The following is a 20,249-nucleotide window of genomic DNA, read 5'->3' as shown; positions in this document are numbered from 1 at the left end:
CACCCCTGGGCTCCCTGTCCCATCACCAACTCCTGGAGCTTGCTCAAACCCATGTCCATTGAGTCGGTGATACCATCCAACCATCTCATCCTCTGTCATCCCCTTCTCCTCCCGCCTTCAATCTTTCTCAGCATCAGGGTCTTTTCAAATGAGTCAGTTCTTCGCATCAGGTGGCCAAAGTATTGGAGTTTCAGCTTCAGCATCAGTTCTTCCAATGAATATTCAGGACTGATCTCCTTTAGGATGGACTAGCTGGATCTCCTTGCAGTCCAAGGGACTCTCAAGAGTCTTCTCCAGCACCACAGTTCAAAAGCATCAATTCTTCGGCACTCAGCTTTCTTTATAGTCCAACTCTCATATCCAAACATGACTACTTGAAAAACCATAGCTTTCACTAGATGGACCTTTGTTGGCAAAGTAATGTCTCTGCTTTTTAATATGCTGTCTAGGTATGGTCATTTGCATAGTCTTTTTTAAGAAATGTGCTTTCAATCCCCCCTCCCCCCAATTTCTAATGTATTCAACAGAATCCATTTCTTTTTTTCATCCTGGGTTTTGGTTTCATGCTTAGAGAAGCCTTCGCTAAGCCAGGACAGTATTACAGCGTTGGCAAGATGAATAACAGAGGACTTCACATTTTACATTACTCATTTTTGTAACATTTGACACTTTTTAAATTTGTTAATTACTTTAAAAATAATTTCTTTAAAGAAGAATTTCAGTCATTCCCCACTGTAAGATACTGACCCAGTAATTTATTTTGATGCTTTTAAGATATCATTTGCCATATTTAAATCTTTAATTTGCTTGGAATTCATTTTGGTGTAAAGTGTTAAGTAGAGGTCCAACACTCTCCCCCCCCCCCCATAACCAACTTCCTCCCAACTGTTTAAATACAGCATTGCCCTATAACTTTAGTATATAAACAAATTCTTAAATATGCTTTAGCTTCCACGTAGACTGTCTACTATGTCCTAGAAATCAATTTCCTTCTTTGCTCTTCTTTTGCCAATACTATATTGTTTTAAAATATATATGGTCTTCTAACATACTTGACTATCCTGAATGTTGTACACTTAAAATTTTCCTTGGCTCATTTATTCTCAGGTAATTAATTCCTCCATGTAAGCATCATATTTAATAAGTTTCCTATACTTAGTAAAATCCTGAGATTCTGATTCAACTTGCAATAAATTCAAAGCCTAAACTGACATGAGCTGACAAATTTATAACATATGACCTTTCCATCCATATACAGGGTATGGCTGCCTATTTATGTTCTTTTATGCCCCACTTCCACAAAAGGTTTTGCTATTTATTTATTTTTGGCCACACCATAGGGCTTGGAGATTCCCCAACCAGGGATCAAACCTGGGTTCTTGACTGTGAAAGGGCAGAATCCCAACCAATGGATCACTGGAGAATTTCCTGTTCTCAATTTATTAGTCTGAAGAGCTTTCTAATGTGAAAAAACATTAACTCTTTGGTTGTCAAATATGCTGCAAGAAATTTTTTTTCAATTTGTTACCAGCCAATTTAAAAAGATTATGAGAATATTAGTTGAGAGTGAACATAACTAAGAATAGAAATAAACACAAAAAAGGAAGAAAAAATACAATTCTAATACTAAATCAGGAATTCATTCATATGGTTTTTAGCAGGAGACTTACAATAATAATTTTTAACCCCCCCAAATTACTAAGTTAAAGACTGAAAACATAAAACACATTACTGAGATAAATTCACCTGGTCAAAATTTAACTCTATGGCAAATCCTGTCACTGGAATAGGATACAAAACAGACCATTCAGCAGTTACAATAAAAAGATCACAAACTTCACTCTTTGAGGGACCCAGCCCTTCACTGTTTGCTTTCACTTGGTATATAATTTCACAATTCTTTCTATTCACTTTATCTACCTCTGTTCCCAAATCATTGAGTACCCTTAGCGAAACATCATTCTGAGTCAGAGACATTATTCAGTACTGTTTTACTGAACCATCTATACCTTCTGTCAATTTTTTAAAAAACATATGTTTAGTGAGCAACCCTTTCTATACACCTTAGCAACCATTCCAACTTCTGTTTAGCCTTTCTACATAAAAGCTGCCATTCCTGTCCCTTACTGCCAGCAAGCGATCTTATCCTAATTCCTTACAACCACTCTTCGCAAGCTTACTTATGTTTACACTTTAAGTCTTTACATCTTTCCTCTGATCTTAGAGGAAGTAGTCTTTTCTCTAACTCCAATGAAAGACTGGTACCTTAATTTATGGATGGTCAAAGAAGGGGCAAAGTTCACTCAATTAATGTCTCTATTCAGGGTCTCTGCTCCATAATTTATTTCCTGCCTCACTTGTACATTCAACCTCTCATTCTGTTTTGGTGTCTGTCACTCAGACAAGAAGTACATTTTAACATCTTCCATCCTTAAACTTTAACAGCAGCTTTCACATTTTACCCTTCTACAGATCATCCCTCTCTTTCTCTTCCCTTCTTAGGAGCAGTCAGCACACCTGCTTCTTCATCTCCTATTTATTCCAAAACCCCATTTTCTAAAGCTGCACCTGAAGCTACTGATGCACAGTAGTGTTTGATGCATAAACACTATAATTTTGTCTGTGACTATGCCTATTGATGGAAGTTGGGGCAACTGGAGAGATCTGATTATGGGTTCTCCTTGGAAACTATAAACTGGAGAAAACTGGAAACTGGAGAAAACTGGAAACAGTCAACAGTAAGCAAGAAAGCAAGGTAATCAGAATACTGGGTATGCTGCTGCTGCTGCTAAGTCACTTCAGTTGTGTCCGACTGTGCGACCCCATAGACGGCAGCCCACCAGGCTCCCCCGTCCCTGGGATACTCCAGACAAGAACACTGGAGTGGGTTGCCATTTCCTCCTCCAATGCATGAAAGTGAAAAGCGAAAGTGAAGTTGCTCAGCTGTGTCCGATCTGTAGCGACCCCGTGGACTGCAGCCTACCAGGCTCCTCTGTCCATGGGATTTTCCAGGCAAGAGTACTGGAGTGGGGTGCCACTGCCTTCTCCATACTGGATATGAGACCTTGACTAAATTACTTCACTTTCCCACCTATAAAACAGGTTAATACCCTAATTTAGTTTAATTGTGAGACTTAAAATCACTGTGTAAGAGCACTTACACTTTCAGGCATATGTTAAATACCTTCCTTTCCACATTTCCAACAGGCAGACAACTATTAAGGAATAAAAAGTGCACCCAAAAGACGCCATATTAAAACTCTGCGGACTATGTGAAACACAAAATGTGGCAACAAGCACCATCTGTTCAGTCACTATTAATAAAGCTCAAATGAAAAGCTTCAATTAGAAATGAAAGTTACTAGAAAGATATCCTAGTACTTTGAAGAAATTCAACTACTGAATGTACTCTGATTAAATTTCCAATGATTTTCTCTAAAAAGTGTAAAAGGTTACAACATACACACAAAGTTGCAGTTTCCCAAGCTGAGAAAGAACTCTTAACTCATCCTTCCTGCGAGGAATACATTTTAAATACACAAAACTTCCTTAGACACACACAAAAGTAAATGTATCAAAGGGATCTGGAATAAAGGCAGATTTTTCCTTAACCACTGCCCCCCCCCCAAAATAACATTAATGACCAAAATGAATATTCTCCAAATATCTAGGGGGTAAAAATTGTTAAACTGGTGTAAAGCAGCTGGATTTAGCAGACAGAATGTAGCAAGTCAGCAGCTTTCTGAAAAAATATTCTGGGGTGGAGAAAGCGGGCAATCTTCCCAGTGAAACAACTGCCGTAAAACACCATATACATGTAAGAACATACACATCTGTTAAATCTTAGTTTACAATGTTCCAGCCAACTTACAAATCAAGAGGAAGTGTTTAGATCTAAAATATAAATCATACTTTTACTTCTGATCAAATTCTGCATGGGTGGCTACTGGAGACGAGGAGATATCCACGCCGATTCAAGGCAAAGAGGACTGAATAATAAGGCCACTGTTCACATTCAAATGTGGGGGGAGACGAAAAGGGAGGCTCCGAGTCCATAAAGTTCTCCTCCCTCTCTAAACACTGCAAGACTGTCCACGTCTAAAGACGCTTACCCTTGAACCTCCTTGGAGACTGAACTTGGAGACTTTGTTCAGATTTTTGAGGGGGAGCGATTTAGGAATGCTGCAAGATTACAACTTTCAACTACATGAACACGATTTAAATTCTAAAGTGTTCTTTTTTTTTTTTTTTTTAAGAAAGACGTTCTTCTTTTCAGGTAGTTTATCACCATTCCCGTATTAATAAAACCGCCTATTCAACCGCAAGGATCAACATAAACAAAAACCACAGGTTCAAAGGATACGCAAATAAGGCACATCATTACTTCCAATAATTCCCCAACTTCCTCCCAATGACCGACGAGAAAGGTGACACGAAGCAAGAAAAGAAAAATACTTGCAAAGGAGGGAGGCGAGAGGAGAAAGAAGGCAGAAAGGAGGGGGAAAGAGCAAAAAAAAAAAAAAAAAAGTCCAGCTGATGCTGACACTTAATTGGGGAAGAGAGGGCAGAAAATATTCCCGAAGTCACAGGCTGGAAGGCAAGGGCTGAGTGGGACAAGGGCGCAATAGAGGAAGTCCACGCAAAACAGGCCTACCCCAAAGGGGCCCCGAGGGACGAGGGAACACCAAAAGCGGGCGGGGGGCGGGGGAGGAGTCTCACTGCGAAGAGATATCCCATCCATCAAGGCCGAGAGCTTGAGACAAGGAAGATAGCAGATGGAGCGTTTCTACACCGGACAGCCCGGCACCGCCCCGGAGGTCTCGGGGCGCCGATCCCACTATGAGGGGTGAGGGGTTAAACGCGGGGGTTCGCGGACGTGGAAGGGGGTGCGGCCCCAGGGGCTGCGGCGGGAAGAGCGGGCCCACGGCCCGTACCTTGTAGTACACGTCGAACTGGATGTTCTCCGGCAAGGAGCGGATGTCGCGGCGAGAGCGGATGTAGTTATCCACCACAGCGGAGATGGCGGTGTTATAGAGAGTCTCTGGGATCCACTCGAGCTCCACGGCCGCCATCTTCCTTCCCTCCGCCTCCTCCGCCTCCTCCGCCTCCTCCTCCCGAAGGCCCCCGCCTCCCTCCGTAGCGAACTCCTCAGCGGCCCCGGAGGATTCCGAGGGGCGGCGGCGGCGGCGGCGGCCACGCGGGCACACGGCAGAAGGGCGCGGCCGCCCTGACTCCTCCCGGCTGAGCTGCGGGCGGCGGGCGCAGGCCCGCGGGGGAGAGCTCGCCAGAGAAACGGGGCCAGCAGCGCCGAGGCCTCACATTCCGGGTCTGCGAGCACCCCGGGCTCCGTCCCAGCGCCGAGCTCTGCAGGGGCGGGACTGCGCGCGCGCGGCGTCATGACGTCAGCGCACGCCGACGCGCCGGAGGGCAGGAATGCGGCAGGCAAGAGACTCGGGAAGGAAAGAGCGGTGATCCCGCCCACGGGGAACAGAGTTTTTCCATGGGGGCCGGGGCTGGGTGGTTGAGGGGGAACTGTTTTTCGCTGGGACGAGTTATGACAGGTTTTACCAGCTGCTGCCGAGTCTCCAGCTTCGTCTCTCCTTTCAGCCAGTCCTTGTTCGGGAGTTCTCAGGACCCTTTCGAGGTGCAGGCGAAAGTTTGGATGCACAATTTGTCAGTCCACTGAAGATCGCGCGTTCAGGGAATTCACATGGCTCTGGAAACAGTCCCTTCGGCTCCGGTTCCTAAATCGAGTTAGGAACCTTCGGCCTAGAACTAGGATGAAAGGGAGACTTGCGTTGTGTAACCATCGCACTGCTTGAACTTTACTGTTTCTTTTTCCTGATGAAATTTACCGGAAAAAAAAAAGAACAACACACAGAAAACAAAAAAGAACCACTTTAGAAAAATCTGGTGGGGCGGTTAGCCTGATTATGAAATTACAAATAGTGGTGAGAGAAAAAGGGCTAAGTGGTGGCCGTGATATGACTTCCTGGTAAAACAGAAAGGAAGATTTCAACTTTCTCCCCTAGTTCTAGTCGCAGCCTCAGGGGAGAAATAATTGAGAGTTCTTGTTACAGCTCTCTTCCATCCTCAGCCTGAACATCTGCTACTTATGTAACTTAATTTCCCGTGTCTTAGATTTCAAGAACTTCATGCAACATCCTGCTGCTCTAGTTTAAGGAAATTGTAATTAGTGACACTGTCGGTCTCATAGTCATGCTATAGCAATGTAAAACCTGAAAACAACGATGATAATAATGTGCTGACATTTAGAGCTAAAAGAATTGGAAGTGGCTCTTCCAGTTCACCCGGGTATGTCAGTGTTAAAAGGTTAAATAGTTTGGTAAGAAAGAAGGAAACAAACACTCAGTCCTCTTCTCAGTCTATACCAGTATTTACTCGATAATCAATAAACCAGGGAAAGCTGTGGTTGGCCTTAACATAGGGTTACCAGAATTGGCAAGTAAAAGAATGCAAATACTCAGTTATTTTAATTTCATATAAACAACCAGTCCTTACCTTAAGGTGCTAATTCCAGAATTGGAATCCATTTGCAGGCCCTTGTGAACTGGCTGAACAGAGGAGAAAGTTGAAAACTAGGCCATTTTTGTTGCAGTCTGCCCTCAATTGAAGGAAGAAAGGCTTTCAGTTGTACTCTAGAAAATTAATGAGTCCCAGCAGAGCTGGTATTTGAACTCAATAATTATATAAATGCTGCCTTTCATATTTTGGATGATAGCATAGCATCTGAGTTTTCAGTGGTCAAGGTCAGATCATGAAGGTGCTAATGTGATGCTGATGACCTTGGACTTTATCTTAGAGATGATAGGGAATCCTTAAAAGAGTGTAAGGTAGTAAAAGAATCAGATTTGTGTGTCAGCAAGAAGACAGTAATCATCTATGACCAGCAGAGCCAGAAGAAGATCTTGAATCATGCACTCCTGGCTACAGAAGGATGGAAGACAGAGGAGGCCTGCTAAGCTATCTTGGCCACCTATACATTTGGGTGGACAAGGGCCTTTGCCTTGACTACTGGTAGCCTCAAATTTGGCAGAAAGCCTTCCACTCTACAGAACTATATGAAATGAACTTGGTCCAAAAATCCTGAGAATTCCAAGAGGAAATACACGTTGTAACTTTTTCTTTCTTCTTTGGCTGAGCCCTGCAGAATGTGGACTCTTAGTTCCCCAAACAGGGGTTGAACCCACGCCCTCTGTGTTGGAAGCCCAAAATCTTAACTACTGGACCGCTAGAGAAGACTCATAACCCTTTTTAACTTGGAATGTCTCCCTTCATTGAGATGTTGGAGGGGGCGTCTAAGTACCTTGCTCTTGAATCTGATTGACTTATGTCTGCTTCAACAAATGGAGTACAGCAGAAATGATGCTAAGCCAGAAAAAGCCACACAGAGTCTACCTTCTTCTCTGGAATACTCCTGGATTCCTGAGCCAGCTTGTAAAAAGATGAACTACTCTGAGGCAACTGTGCTCTGAGTAAGCCCAAGCCACATGGAGAGGCGACATGTAAGCATTCCTGGTCAACAGTCCCAGCTGAATGCAGCCTTTGAGTCATCCCTGCTCAGGTATCAGGTGTTTCCGTGAAGAAACCTCCCCATGATTTCTCAATCCTAAGACATGAGTTGGGCTTCCCTCATAACTCAGCTGGTAAAGAATCTGCCTGCAGTGGAGGAGACCTGGACTCGATTCCTGGGTCAGGAAGATCCCCTGGAAATGGAAATGGCAACCCACTCCAGTATTCTTGATTGGAGATTCCCATGGACAGAAGAGCCTGGTTGGCTACCGTCCACAGGGTTGCAAAAGTCCGACACAGCTGAGCAACTAAACCACCACCACCAAGACATTTCAGTTACCCTCAGCCTTTCCTGTGGAAAATTCTGAAAGAGATGGGAATACCAGACCACTTGACCTGCCTCTTGAGAAACCTGTATGCAGATCAGGAAGCAACAGTTAAAACTGGACATGGAACAACAGACTGGTTCCAAATAGGAAAAGGAGTATGTCAAGGCTGTATATTGTCACCTTGCTTATTTAACTTATATGCAGAGTACATCATGAGAAATGCTGGGCTGGAAGAAGCACAAGCTGGAATCAAGATTGCTGGGAGAAATAAAAGTAACCTCAGAAATGCAGATGACACCACCCTTATGGCAGAAAGTGAAGAAGAACTAAAGAGCCTCTTGATGAAAGTGAGAGAAGAGAGTGAAAAACTTGGCTTAAAGCTCAACATTCAGAAAACGAAGATCATGGCATCTGGTCCCATTACTTCATGGGAAATAGATGGGGAAACAATGAAAGCAATGTCAGACTTTATTTTTCTGGGCTCCAAAATCACTGCGGATGGTGATTGCAGCCATGAAATTAAAAGATGCTTGCTCCTTGGAAGGAAAGTTATGACCAACCTAGACAGCATGTTAAAAAGCAGAGACATTACTTAGCCAACAAAGGTTCGTCTAATCAAGGCTATGGTTTTCCTGTAGTCATGTATGGATGTGAGAGTTGGACTATAAAGAAAGCTGAGTGCCAAAGAATTGATGCTTTTGAACTGTGGTATTGGAGAAGACTCTTGAGAGTCCCTTGGACTGCAAGGAGATCCAACCAGTCCATCCTAAAGGAGATCAGTCCTGAATGTTTATTGGAAGGACTGATGCTGAAGCTGAAACTGCAATACTTTGGCCACCTGATGTGGAGAGCTGACTCATTGGAAAAGACCCTGATGCTGGGAAAGATTGAGGGCAGGAGGAGAAGGGGACGACAGAGGATGAGATGGTTGGATGGCATCACCGACAAAATGGACATGAGTTTGGATGGACTCCGGCAGTTGGTGATGAACAGGGAGGCCTGGCGTGCTGCGATTCATGGTGTTGCAGAGTCGGACACGACTGAGCGACTGAACTGAACAGCCTTTCCAGTCTTTCCAGATGAGGGTCCAAGCATCAGTAAGCTAAGTGAGACAAGTATCCTTGCTCTGCTCTGAAATCCTGACCCACAAAAACATGATAAGATGGTTCTTCATTTATATCACTAAAGTTGTAGTGGTTGCCACAGCAGGTTACTGGAATACCCCATTCCAATCCCCTACAGTTCCCAGAAACCCATCACTGAATAGACTCCATAATCAACCTATTCCCTCTCAGGACTACTAAACATATGAATTCATTCAGAAGAATGAGACAATTCATATCCTGTGTTGGACAATTTTCTTAATTTTCAATGGCTATGCTATACTACCTATAAGAGTGAACCACCTAACCATAGGTATCAGAATGAAGAGAAGGATTTTTTTCCTTTTATTTTTTTAAAGATTATTTTATTTTTGGCTGCACTGGGTCTTCGTTGCGGCATGCAGGCCTTTTCTGGTTGCGGCGAGCAGAGGCAATCTCCAGTTGCGGAGTGCGGGCTCCTTGTTGCCTCGCTTCTCATTGCGGAGCACTGCTCTAGGTTTGCACGTCCAGTAGTTGTGGCTCGTGGGCTCTAGAGCACTGGCTACATAGTTGTGGCACATGGGCTTAACTGCTCTGTGGCGTGTGGTATCTTCCCAGACCAGGGATTGCACCTGTGTCCTCTGCACTGGCAGGTGAATTCTTAATCACTCAACCACCAGGGAAGCCTGAGATAATGACTCTTGTGCTAAATTTGTAGAGGCTTTTTCAGAGACCTTCAAGTCTAAATCCACATAGTCAACACCCATCAACCACAGGCCAAGAATCACATGGTCCTCATAAGTAGTCATCAAGACACACCTATGGCACCACACATCACAGAGGCAGAATGACTGGATCCTGTAACTTGCAACCACCGAAGAACAGAGCAAGGCTTTCCAACAAGTTCTATCACTTGGGGACACAATGCAGGTGGGAAATTCTGCCCTGTTCTCATCTTTTAGTACCATTACCATATCTGCAGAATATTCAAAAGCTTTTTTCTGTACATGTTCATGGTTACAATCCATCTTGCCTGGACCTCTTTAAATTCATCCTGCTTGCTACATGTGGCTTCTTGTCTCCAAAATTAATCCAAACTGCTACTTGCTAGGATGCTCCCCCAATCTTGTTCTCTACTGTCTTCATTAATATTGATCCTAAGAGCAATAGCAAATATAACCTATCACTTGCCAGTCCTTATTTTGAGGAAGCCCCCTTAAAACCTACCCTGCACGAAGTCTACCTACTTACCCTGACAATCAGAAGTAGAGAATCACATGTTGATGTTTGGCAGAAACCTATCCAATATTGTAAAGCAATTATTCTTCAATTAAAAATGAATCAATGTAATTATTTTTTAAAAAAATTAAATGTAAAAAGAAAGGAAGTAGAGAATCAGCATAGAGGGTCTGAGTGGTTTTGTATTTTGCTGCTAATGCTGGTCCAGTACAGAATAAATGTTTAAGGGTCAGTTTTGAAAAGACAGACATCTAATCCATAATCACAATAAAATGTGAGAAACACTGTGATAGAGTTTCCTTGGGATGTTATAAGAGTAGTAAGGAGATAATGAGTTGGTTTTGGATGTAATAGTTACATAAACGTTCTAAAACAGGTCAATTAAAGCATTTTCAGTTGCAGTGAAGTTCATAGGATAATAACAAACAGATTTACTTGAGCAATCATAGGTGAGTTCATTTCACCTTGACACTATACCTCCAATTTCTAGGAAATTTTCTAATTATCAGAATGCTTAAAATACATGCAGAATTTTGAAACAGAGTTATAGTTCTTTATCTGGAACAGTAAACAGTTTTAAACTTTTTCAATGAGTTAGAAAACAGGAACAGAGTAAACTATATGCAAAGTGATACAGTCGTGTAACCACCTCATGTAGCCATCTGATAGGGGTATTAGCCTACCCAAGTGCATTCCAACCACATCCAACTCCCCACCAAACTGTTTAGTCCAAATATACAAATGATACAGATTTTTAACTCAGAAGACAAAATATGTGGTGAGATCATCTACTGAGCTTAACAATATACTGAGAGTTTGGGTCCAGTTTTGAATTTTTTAAGGATGAGGTTTCTATAATATACACAGGCAGACTGGGATAGGTTTCAAGACTGGGGGAAAAACCTGATAATTTTCAAAGATAGTTAAGTATGAGAGAGTAAAAAGAGTATATCAAAAGAGAAGAAGAACGTATAATTCAAGAGAAAAGGAAAACTGAAAGATCACAATTATAAACTGCCATGTAACATCCCTTATAATGATACGTTACAATTTAATTATACCGTGTGTGGATGCCATCTCCCCAGAAGGCCTGTAAGCTTCTTGAGGACTAGACAAAATTGTGTGTTTCAGATACCAAGTCTACTGCAGACAGAAGGTGAGCATTCAGTAATTATATTAATAAATGAATAGGTCTTCCTACTTCTCTTTTGGAGGGGAAAAACACAGAGTTCACTGCTTCCAAAACTTTACTTCCTTTAAACTCATACTGTGAAAAGCATACACTTTAAAATAGTTAATTTTTCCTTTTAAAAAATGTTGTGAAACATACAAAACATTAAACTTACTATTTTAACCATTTTCAATGTACAATGTGTTGGCAATAAGTACACTAAGATTATTTTGCAACCATCAACATTATCCATCCAGAACTTTTTCATCCTCTCAAAAACTCTGTACCAATTAAACAATAGTCCCCCAATTTCCGCCTCAGCCCCTGGTAACTTCTAATCTGCTCTCTGTCTCTATGAGTTCACATATTCTAGGTCCCTCATATGGGTAGAATCATACAATTTTTGTCCTTTTGTGTCTGGCTTATTTCATTTAGCATGTTTTCAAGGTTCATCCGTGTTGTAGCTTGTATCAGAATTCAGTTCCTTTTTAAGGTTAAATAACACTCAATTGTATGTATATACCACATTTGTTTATCCATTCATTAGTTCATAGACATCTGGGTTGTTTTCACATTTTGGCAACTGTGAATAATGCTATGAACAGAGTATACAAACATCTGTTTGAGTCATTGTTTTCCATTCTTTTGGGTGTATACCTAGAAGTAGAATTGCTGGATCATATGGTAATTCTACCCTTCATGGATCACTGCCTTGTCGTGGCCCTTGCATAACTCGGTGAAGCTATGAGCCATGCTGTGCATAGCCATCCAAAATGGATGGGTCATAGTGGAGAGTTCTGACCAAATGTGGTCCACTGGAGGAGGGAATGGCAAACCACTCCAGTATTCTTGCCGCCAGAACCCCAGGAACAGTATAAAAAGGCAAAAAGATATGACACCAAAAGATGAGCCCCCCCGGGATGGAAGGTGTCCAATATGCTACTGGGGAAGAGCGGAGGGCGATTGCTAATAGCTCCAGAATGAATGAAGCAGCTGGGCCAAAGCGGAAATGACACTCAGTTGTGGATGTGTCTGGTGGTGAAAATAAAATCCCATGCTCTAAAGAACAATATTTCATAGGAACCTGGAATGTTAGGTCCATGAATCAAGGTAAATTGGTCATGGTCAAGCAGGAGATGCCAAGTGTAAACATTGACATTTAAGGAATCAGTGAACTAAAATGGACGAGAATGGGTGAATTTAATTCAGATGACCATTATATCTACTACTGTGGACAAGAATCCCTTAGAAGAAATGAGTAGCCCTCATAATCAAGTCCAAAGTGCAGTAAACTTGGGTGCAACCTCAAAAATGACACAATGATCTCAGTAATATCAAAGGTACATTTCAGCAAGGAGGGGAAGTTTAAAGGAGGGAAACAGCAACGACCTAACAGAAGAGATTAAGACATGGTAAGAAAACACAGAAGAACTGTAGAAAAAAGATCCTGATGACCTGAAAACCATGATGGTGTGATCACTCACCTAGAGCCAGACATCCTGAAATGTTAAGTCAAATGAGCCTTAGGAAGCATTACTACCAACAAAACTGGTGGAAGTGATGGAATTCCAGCTGAACTACTTAAATCCTAAAAGATGATGCTGTTAAATGTGTCAGCAAATTTGGGAAACCCAGAAGTGGCCATAGGACTGGAAAACACCAGTTTTCATCCCAGTTCCAAAGGGGAGCAGTACAAAAGAATGTTCAAACTACCGGGCACTTGTGCTAGCTTCCCATGCTAGTAAGGTTATGCTCAAAATCCTTCAAGCTAGGCTTTAGCAGTACTTGAGTTGAGAACTTGCAGGTGTACAAGCTGGGTTTAGAAAAGGCAGAGGAATCAGAGATCAAATTGCCAATATTTGTTAGATCATAGAGAAAGCAAAGGAATCCCAGAGAAACATCTACTTCTGTTTCATTAACTACACAAAAGCCTTTGACTGTGTGGTTCACAACAAACTGTGGAAAATTTTTAGAGATGGGAATACCAGACCATCTTACCTGTCTCCTGAGAAACCTATATGCTGGTCAAGAAGCAACAGTTATAACCTTACAAGGAACTACTGACTGGTTCCAATTTGGGAGAGGAGTACAACAAGGCAGTATATTGTCACCCTGCTTATTTTGTTTATAAGCTAAATGCCAGGCTGGATGAGTTACAAGCTGAAATCAAGATTGATGGGAGAATATCAACAACCTCAGCTATACAGATAAAACCACTCTACTGGCAGAAAGCAAAGAACTAAAGAGCCTCTTGATGAGGGTAAAAGAGGAGAGTGAAAAAGCTGGCTTAAGACTCAACGTTCAAAAAACTAAGATCCTACATCCAGTCCCATCACTTTATGGCAAATATGAGGGGGAAAAGTGGAAGCAGTGACAGATTTTCTCTTCCTGGAGAGATCCCAGAATCATTGCAGCCATGAAATTAGAAGTTGCTTGCTTCTTGAAAGGAAAGTGATGACAAACCTAGACAGTGTATTAAAAAGCAGAGGCATTACGTTGCCAGCAAAGGTCCGTCTAGTCAAAGCTGTGGTTTTTCCAGTAGTCATGTATGGATGTGAGAGTTGGACCATAAAGAAAGCTGAGTGCTGAGGAACTGATGCTTTTGAATTGTGATGCTGGAGAAGACTCTTGAGAGTCCCTTGGACAGCAAAGAGATCAAACCAGTCAATTCTAGAGGAAATCAATTCTGAATATTCATTGGAAGGATTGATGCTGAAGCTGAAGCTCCAGTATTTTGGCCACCTAATGTGAATAGCCCACTCTTTGGTAAAGACACTCATCCTGGGAAAGATTGAAGGCAAATGGAGAAGAGGGCAGCAGAGGTTGAGATGGTTGGATAGCATCACAGATTCAGTGGACATGAACTTGGGCAAACTCCAGGAGACAGTGAGGGACTGGGAGGCCTGGCATGCTGCGGTCCAAGGGGTTGCAAAGAGTCGAACATGACTTAGCGACTAAACAACAACAACATGGTAATTCTATTTTAAACAAATAATTATTTATTTATTTGGCTGCTTTTAAGTCTTATTAATAGTGTGTCATGCGCGATCCTTCATTGCAGTGCACAGACTCTCTAGTTGCAGTGCTTGAACTTAGTTGCTCTGGAGCTTGTAGGAGCTTAGTTCCCTGATCAGGGATCAAACCTGGATCCCCTGCATTGCTAGGTGAATGCCTGACCCTGGACCTGCACAAGGGTTCCAATTTTTCCACATCTTCACTCTTGTTATTTTCCACTGTTGATAGTCATCCTAATGAGTGTGAATTTGTAGGAACATCTTTATACATATATCTATTTAAATAGGTGAGGAAACATCTATAAATTAAGGTGCAATTTGTACTTTTTTAAGGCTCTAGATATGTATTGCCTAAACATTTTTTCCAACATAACTTTATTGTCTTCAGCTGTATATTTAATACACTGTCTTCTTATTGGGCTAGCTGATCACTGTGTTGTGAATTTTTGTGAAATACAAAAATGTTTTAATACCAGTTCACACTCATTGAATATTAAATAGGTAGCTGAAGACCTTCATCTCCAAACCCTTGCATGGATCCCAGAGTAAAAATGAAAAGAAATATTTGAGGAGGCTTGAATACAGAGGGTCTACTTTCCTTTTTATTTATTTTTTATTTTTGGCCATGCTGCTCGGCTTGTGGAATCTTCCCTATCAGGGGTTGAACCCAGGCCCTTGGCAGTGAGAGCACAGAACCCTAACCTCTGGGTGAGTGCCTGCTCAGTCGCCTCGGTCGGTCGTGTCTGACTCTGCGACCCCATGGAGGGTAGCCCGCCAGGCTCCTCTGTCTGTGGGATTCTCCAGGCAAGAATACTAGAGCATGTTGCCATGCCTTCCTTCAGGGGATCTTCCCAACCCAGGGACTGAATCCGTGTCTCCTGTGTCTCTTGTACTGCAGGCGGATTCTTACTGTTGAGCCACACCAGGGAAGCCCTCTCTAACCACTGGACCGCCAGGGAATTTCCCAGAGGGTCTACGTTCATAAGTCGCATCCAGAAAGGGAGTAAGAACACACAGTAGAAACTGCAGTTTGATAGACCCAGGGAGATGGGTCTTAGAGAACATCACAGGGCACCCCAGCTTGACACGTGAGTGGCATGTTATTGTTCAGTCCCTCAGTCGTGTCCGACTCTTTGTGACCCCTGGGCAACCCAAGAGTTGCTCAGAAAAACAGAATGATTCTATGTACCCAAGAGCCTGGGACAGCCTCCCAGAACTGGCCACTGGCAGCCTGTTCCACAAAGGGGTAGACAATTTCAATGTAGCAGAGAGGGCCCGAAGAGAGAGAGAAATCTGAGATCCAAAAGCTCTGAGATCCAAAAGCAGTGATGGGCATGGACCATCTCACAGAGGCTGATCACTAGCAGGATAAAACAGCTCCAACTGTTTTTTGGTCCTTGGATCATATGACTCAAGATTAAAATTCCAAGGGCAGAAAGTCATACTGGCTAACTTGGGTCACATGTCCATCTTTGGTCAGAGGGGGACAAGGCAATACATATGACTATTCATCAAGATTACGTCAAGTAGGAAACCAGTAATTATGTACGAAAATAATACCAGATGATAATACCGAAAGATGAGGTCAGAGATATCTGGCAAGCAAAAACTACAGATGTCTAAATGAAGGCACCAAGTAGATTTGCCCTTCAAAGACAGAATAACCTTTGGAAAATGGCAACTTTATTAAGGCATAATTTATATACAATAGAAGTGAAATATCTTAAGTTGACTTTTGACAAATGTACACATAAATGAAACCACCACTCCCAAAAAAGTGTACATTTTCATCTCCCCAGAAGTTCCTTGATGCCCCATTTGCAGTCACTCTCTCCAACTGCTCCACTCCTGGAACCCATTGATATGATCTTCTCATACTATTGATTAGTTCTGATTTAGAATTTCTTATAAATGGAATAATAATCTAATATTTAAAATTTTTCATTTTATTTCCTACTAGCTTAACTATAAGCTTTTTTAAAATTACTTTTTTAGTGTTTCCTCTAAGGCTAATAATATTTTCTTTAAAGATTGGTTTATTTGGTGGTGCCAGGTCTTAGTTGCAGCACGCAGGATCTTTTAGCTGTGGCATGTGGGATCTAGTTCCTTGACCAGGGATTGAAGCTGGGCCCTCTGCAATGGGAGTGCAGAGTCTTAGGCCCTGGACCACCAAGGAAGTGCCTAATAATATATATTCTTAACTTATCAATCTGTTTAGAGTCAATACTATAGTTCTTCACACTTCCCACTCTGAACTTTCTATTCAGTTCTTATCCCTACTTATCTGACACTTCTTACTTCACAACGAAGCAACTTTACAATAAAAATTTGCCAATAAATTCACCTGCTCTTTTATACTGAATCTGATGTCATATCCTTCCCTGGGACACTTATTATAGGCCCATCCTTACATTTATTTTGTTCTGTTTGTAACAGTTATTATCTTTTAAGCAAATTAAAAAAAGAAAACAGTCTTTTATATTTTCCTCCTTACTTACAACTCCTGACACTCTTATCTTCTTTCCTGTAGATTTGACTATCTAGAAAGTATTTAATACACTATTAATTTACGTTCCTGCCAGTAGTAACAGTGACTTTCCTGTATACAAACTAGAGCAAGTTAGGAAATAAAATGGAAAGAAAGATTACAAAAGCACGGAAAACATAAACTACTGAATAAAGATTAAGAATAAAGAAGAAGAACAGGACTTCCCTGGTGGTACAGTGGTTAAGAATCCATCTGCCAATGCAGGGGACGTGGGTTCCACCCCTGGTCTGGGAGGATTCCCTGTGCCTCGGAGCAACGAAGTCCATGGGCCACAACTGCTAAGCCTATGCTCTTGAGCCTAGGAGCCACAGCTACTGAAGCCTGCAAGCCTGGGTCTGTGCTCCGCAACCAGAGAAGGCACCGCAACTGAGAAACCTGTGCACAGCAGCCAGAGCGTAGCACTCCACTCGCCCGCAGCAGGAGAAACCCACGCAAAGCAACGCAGACCCAGCGTAACCAAAAAGTCAATTCATACATTGATTAATTCGTTTTTTTTTTTAATTTAAATTTTTTTTTTTTTTGCTTTACAATACTGTATTGGTTTTGCCATACATTGACATGAATCTACCACAGGTGTACATGAGCTCCCAACCCTGAACCCCCCTCCCACCACCCTCCCCATATCATCTCTCTGGGTCATCCCAGTGCACCAGCCCCAAGCCTCCTGTATCCTCTATCAAACCTAGACTAGCGATTCATTTCTTACATGATAGTGTACATGTTTCAATGCCATTCTCCCAAATCATCTCACCCTCTCCCTCTCCCACAGAGTCCAAAAGTCTGTTCTTTACATCTGTGTCTCTTTTGCTGTCTCGCATACAGGGTTATCATTACCATCTTTCTAAATTCCATATATATGTGTTAGTATACTGTATTGGTGTTTTTCTTTCTGGCTTACTTCACTCTGTATAATCGGCTCCAGTTTCATCCACCTCATTAGAACTGATTCAAATGTATTCTTTTTAATGGCCGAGTAATACTCCATTGTGTATATGTACCACAGCTTTCTTATTCATTCATCTGCTGATGGACATCTAGGTGGCTTCCATGTCCTGGCTTTTATAAACAGTGCTGCGATGAACATTGGGGTACACGTGTCTCTTTCAATTCTGGTTTCCTCGGTGTGTATGCCCAATGGTGGGATTGCTGGGTCATAAGGCAGTTCTATTTGTAGTTTTTTAAGGAATCTCCACACTGTTCTCCATAGTGGCTGTACTAGTTTGGATTCCCACCAACGGTGTAAGAGGGTTCCCTTTTCTCCACACCCTCTCCAGCATTTATTGCTTGTGGACTTTTGGATCGCAGCCGTTCTGACTGGAGTGAAATGGTACCTTATTGTGGTCTTGATTTGCATTTCTCTGATAATGAGTGATGTTGAGCATCTTTTCATGTGTTTGTCATCTTTGGAAAAATGTCTTTTTAGTTCTTTGGCCCATTTTTTAATTGGGTCGTTTATTTTTCTGGAATTGAGCTTCAGGAGTTGCTTGTATATTTTTGAGATTAGTTGTTTGTCAGTTGCTTCATTTGCTATTATTTTCTCCCATTCCGAAAGTTGTCTTTTCACCTTGCTTGATTAATTAGTTTTAAAAAATATATTCTTTATTCATTAAAATGTATAACTTACATAACTATAAAGTTAATAAGAAATATGAATGGACTATGTTAGAAAAGCCACAAAACAATAAAGATGCAAAAGAGGCTTTTAATGAAAGGAGGGACATGTTTTATTCCCAGAGAGAAAGATGGTTATGTAGAGATGTGATTTCTACTTTGTTCTCAACAATTCTATGTCATTTTTGTGATCAATATAACATATATACTGGAATTTACCTTTAAAAAGAATTCATGTATTAATTACTGGTATATCTGATTTTGCTCCAGCAATCAAGTTTTACATTTTCCTTTGTATATTCTTATTTTCTTTCTTTTCTCTGTTACTTTGGCTATATAGGTTTTTTTTTAATGTACTGCAATAAAATTTTTGCAGCACTGCCTCCTATTTCCATTCTTCCAATGGCAAATTTTGTCTTTTATAAAATAATAGTTTTTATTTTCTGATTATAAAAGTAAGGTATACCCATGAAAGAAAACTTGGAATAAATAGAAAACTAGGAAAAATTTTACTGTAATTCTACCATGCAGTGATAACCACTGTTAATATCTTTAAACTTGTTTTGTCTTGAAATTCCTTTTTTCCCTAAAAGCAAAGCACACTTTCTGTAACAACTTCAAGTAACACAGAGGCACTATGGTGGATATCTTTTATTTTGTCTTGTCCAGTATCTATTCCTTCTTCTTCTGATAACAATACCCTGATTTGGGGGAGGGGACCTGTATCTCCCCCACTTTCAGTTCATGTGCTTCAGATGGTACTGACCCAGCCGCTCAGCTCTAAGGGCTAGTACAAGACCCAGGTTTGATCAGAGTGATAATGACCCAGGCAAGCTGACATGAAATAATCCTGCAGCTTTGGTTGAAATTACATATTGGGGAAAAGAGTTTCTTTTCTACTGTGCCTCACATCGAACAAGTAGAATATGATGACAGATGCTATGTGACTTCAAGGGACACAGTTTCTACTCTGCACTCTCCTTCTTGAGTCAGCCACTTAGGGGGAAGTCAGTCACCGTGTCGTGTGGGTATTCAAGCAGCCTTGTGCAAAGGACCCTGAAGAAAGGAACTGAGGCATCAGCCATGTGAGTGAGTCACCTTGGGAAGGAATGCTCCTGCCTCAGTTGAGCTTTCAGAGGACTGCAGCTGCACCTCACCACTTGGCTGAATCTTCATGTCAGATCCTGAGCTCCCAGCACAGCTCAGCTAAGCTGCTCCTGACCCACAGAAACCTTGAGAGATCATAAATATTTATTGTTCTTTTAAGCCATGAAGATTAAGGGTAATTTGTTATGTGGCAATAGAGAACTAATACAATATTGGTTTAGGAATATAGAGCTAAATCAATCAAAATGTGGCATTCCCAGTAAACTTTATTGATTTACTACTACTACTACTAAGTCACTTCAGTCGTGTCCGACTCTGTGCGATCCCATAGACGGCAGCCCACCAGGCTCCCCCGTCCCTGGGATTCTCCAGACAAGAACACTGGAGTGGGTTGCCATTTCCTTCTCCAATGTATGAAAGTGAAAAGTGAAAGTGAGGTCGCTTAGTTGTGTCCGACCCTCAGCGACGCCATGGACTGCAGCCTTCCAGGCTCCTCTGTCCATGGGATTTTCCAGGCAAAAGTACTGGATTGGGGTGCCATTGCCTTCTCCAAACTTTATTGATTTAGGAATAGGCAATTTACTAAACTGTCCAAATTAGACCAAAGGGTTGGGC

At 41.8% G+C, this 20,249-nt stretch overlaps 1 protein-coding gene across 1 annotated transcript in view; it reads right to left on the bottom strand.

The window, feature by feature from the left end:
• Positions 1–5,841, bottom strand: part of APPBP2 (amyloid beta precursor protein binding protein 2) — a 60,802-nt gene extending 54,961 nt beyond the window's left edge. Inside the window, exon 1 of the mRNA XM_069602725.1 lies at positions 4,935–5,841. Within this exon, the coding sequence (XP_069458826.1) occupies positions 4,935–5,072 (138 nt within the window). The 5' untranslated portion in view covers positions 5,073–5,841. The remainder of the gene's footprint in view (positions 1–4,934) is intronic.
• Positions 5,842–20,249: the final 14,408 nt, after the last annotated feature.

The sequence above is a fragment of the Ovis canadensis genome, chromosome 11, assembly GCF_042477335.2.
Source record: "Ovis canadensis isolate MfBH-ARS-UI-01 breed Bighorn chromosome 11, ARS-UI_OviCan_v2, whole genome shotgun sequence".
Taxonomy (NCBI): domain Eukaryota; kingdom Metazoa; phylum Chordata; class Mammalia; order Artiodactyla; family Bovidae; genus Ovis; species Ovis canadensis.
Note: the sequence above shows the minus strand (reverse complement) of the source record. Positions and strands in the feature narration are given on the sequence as shown.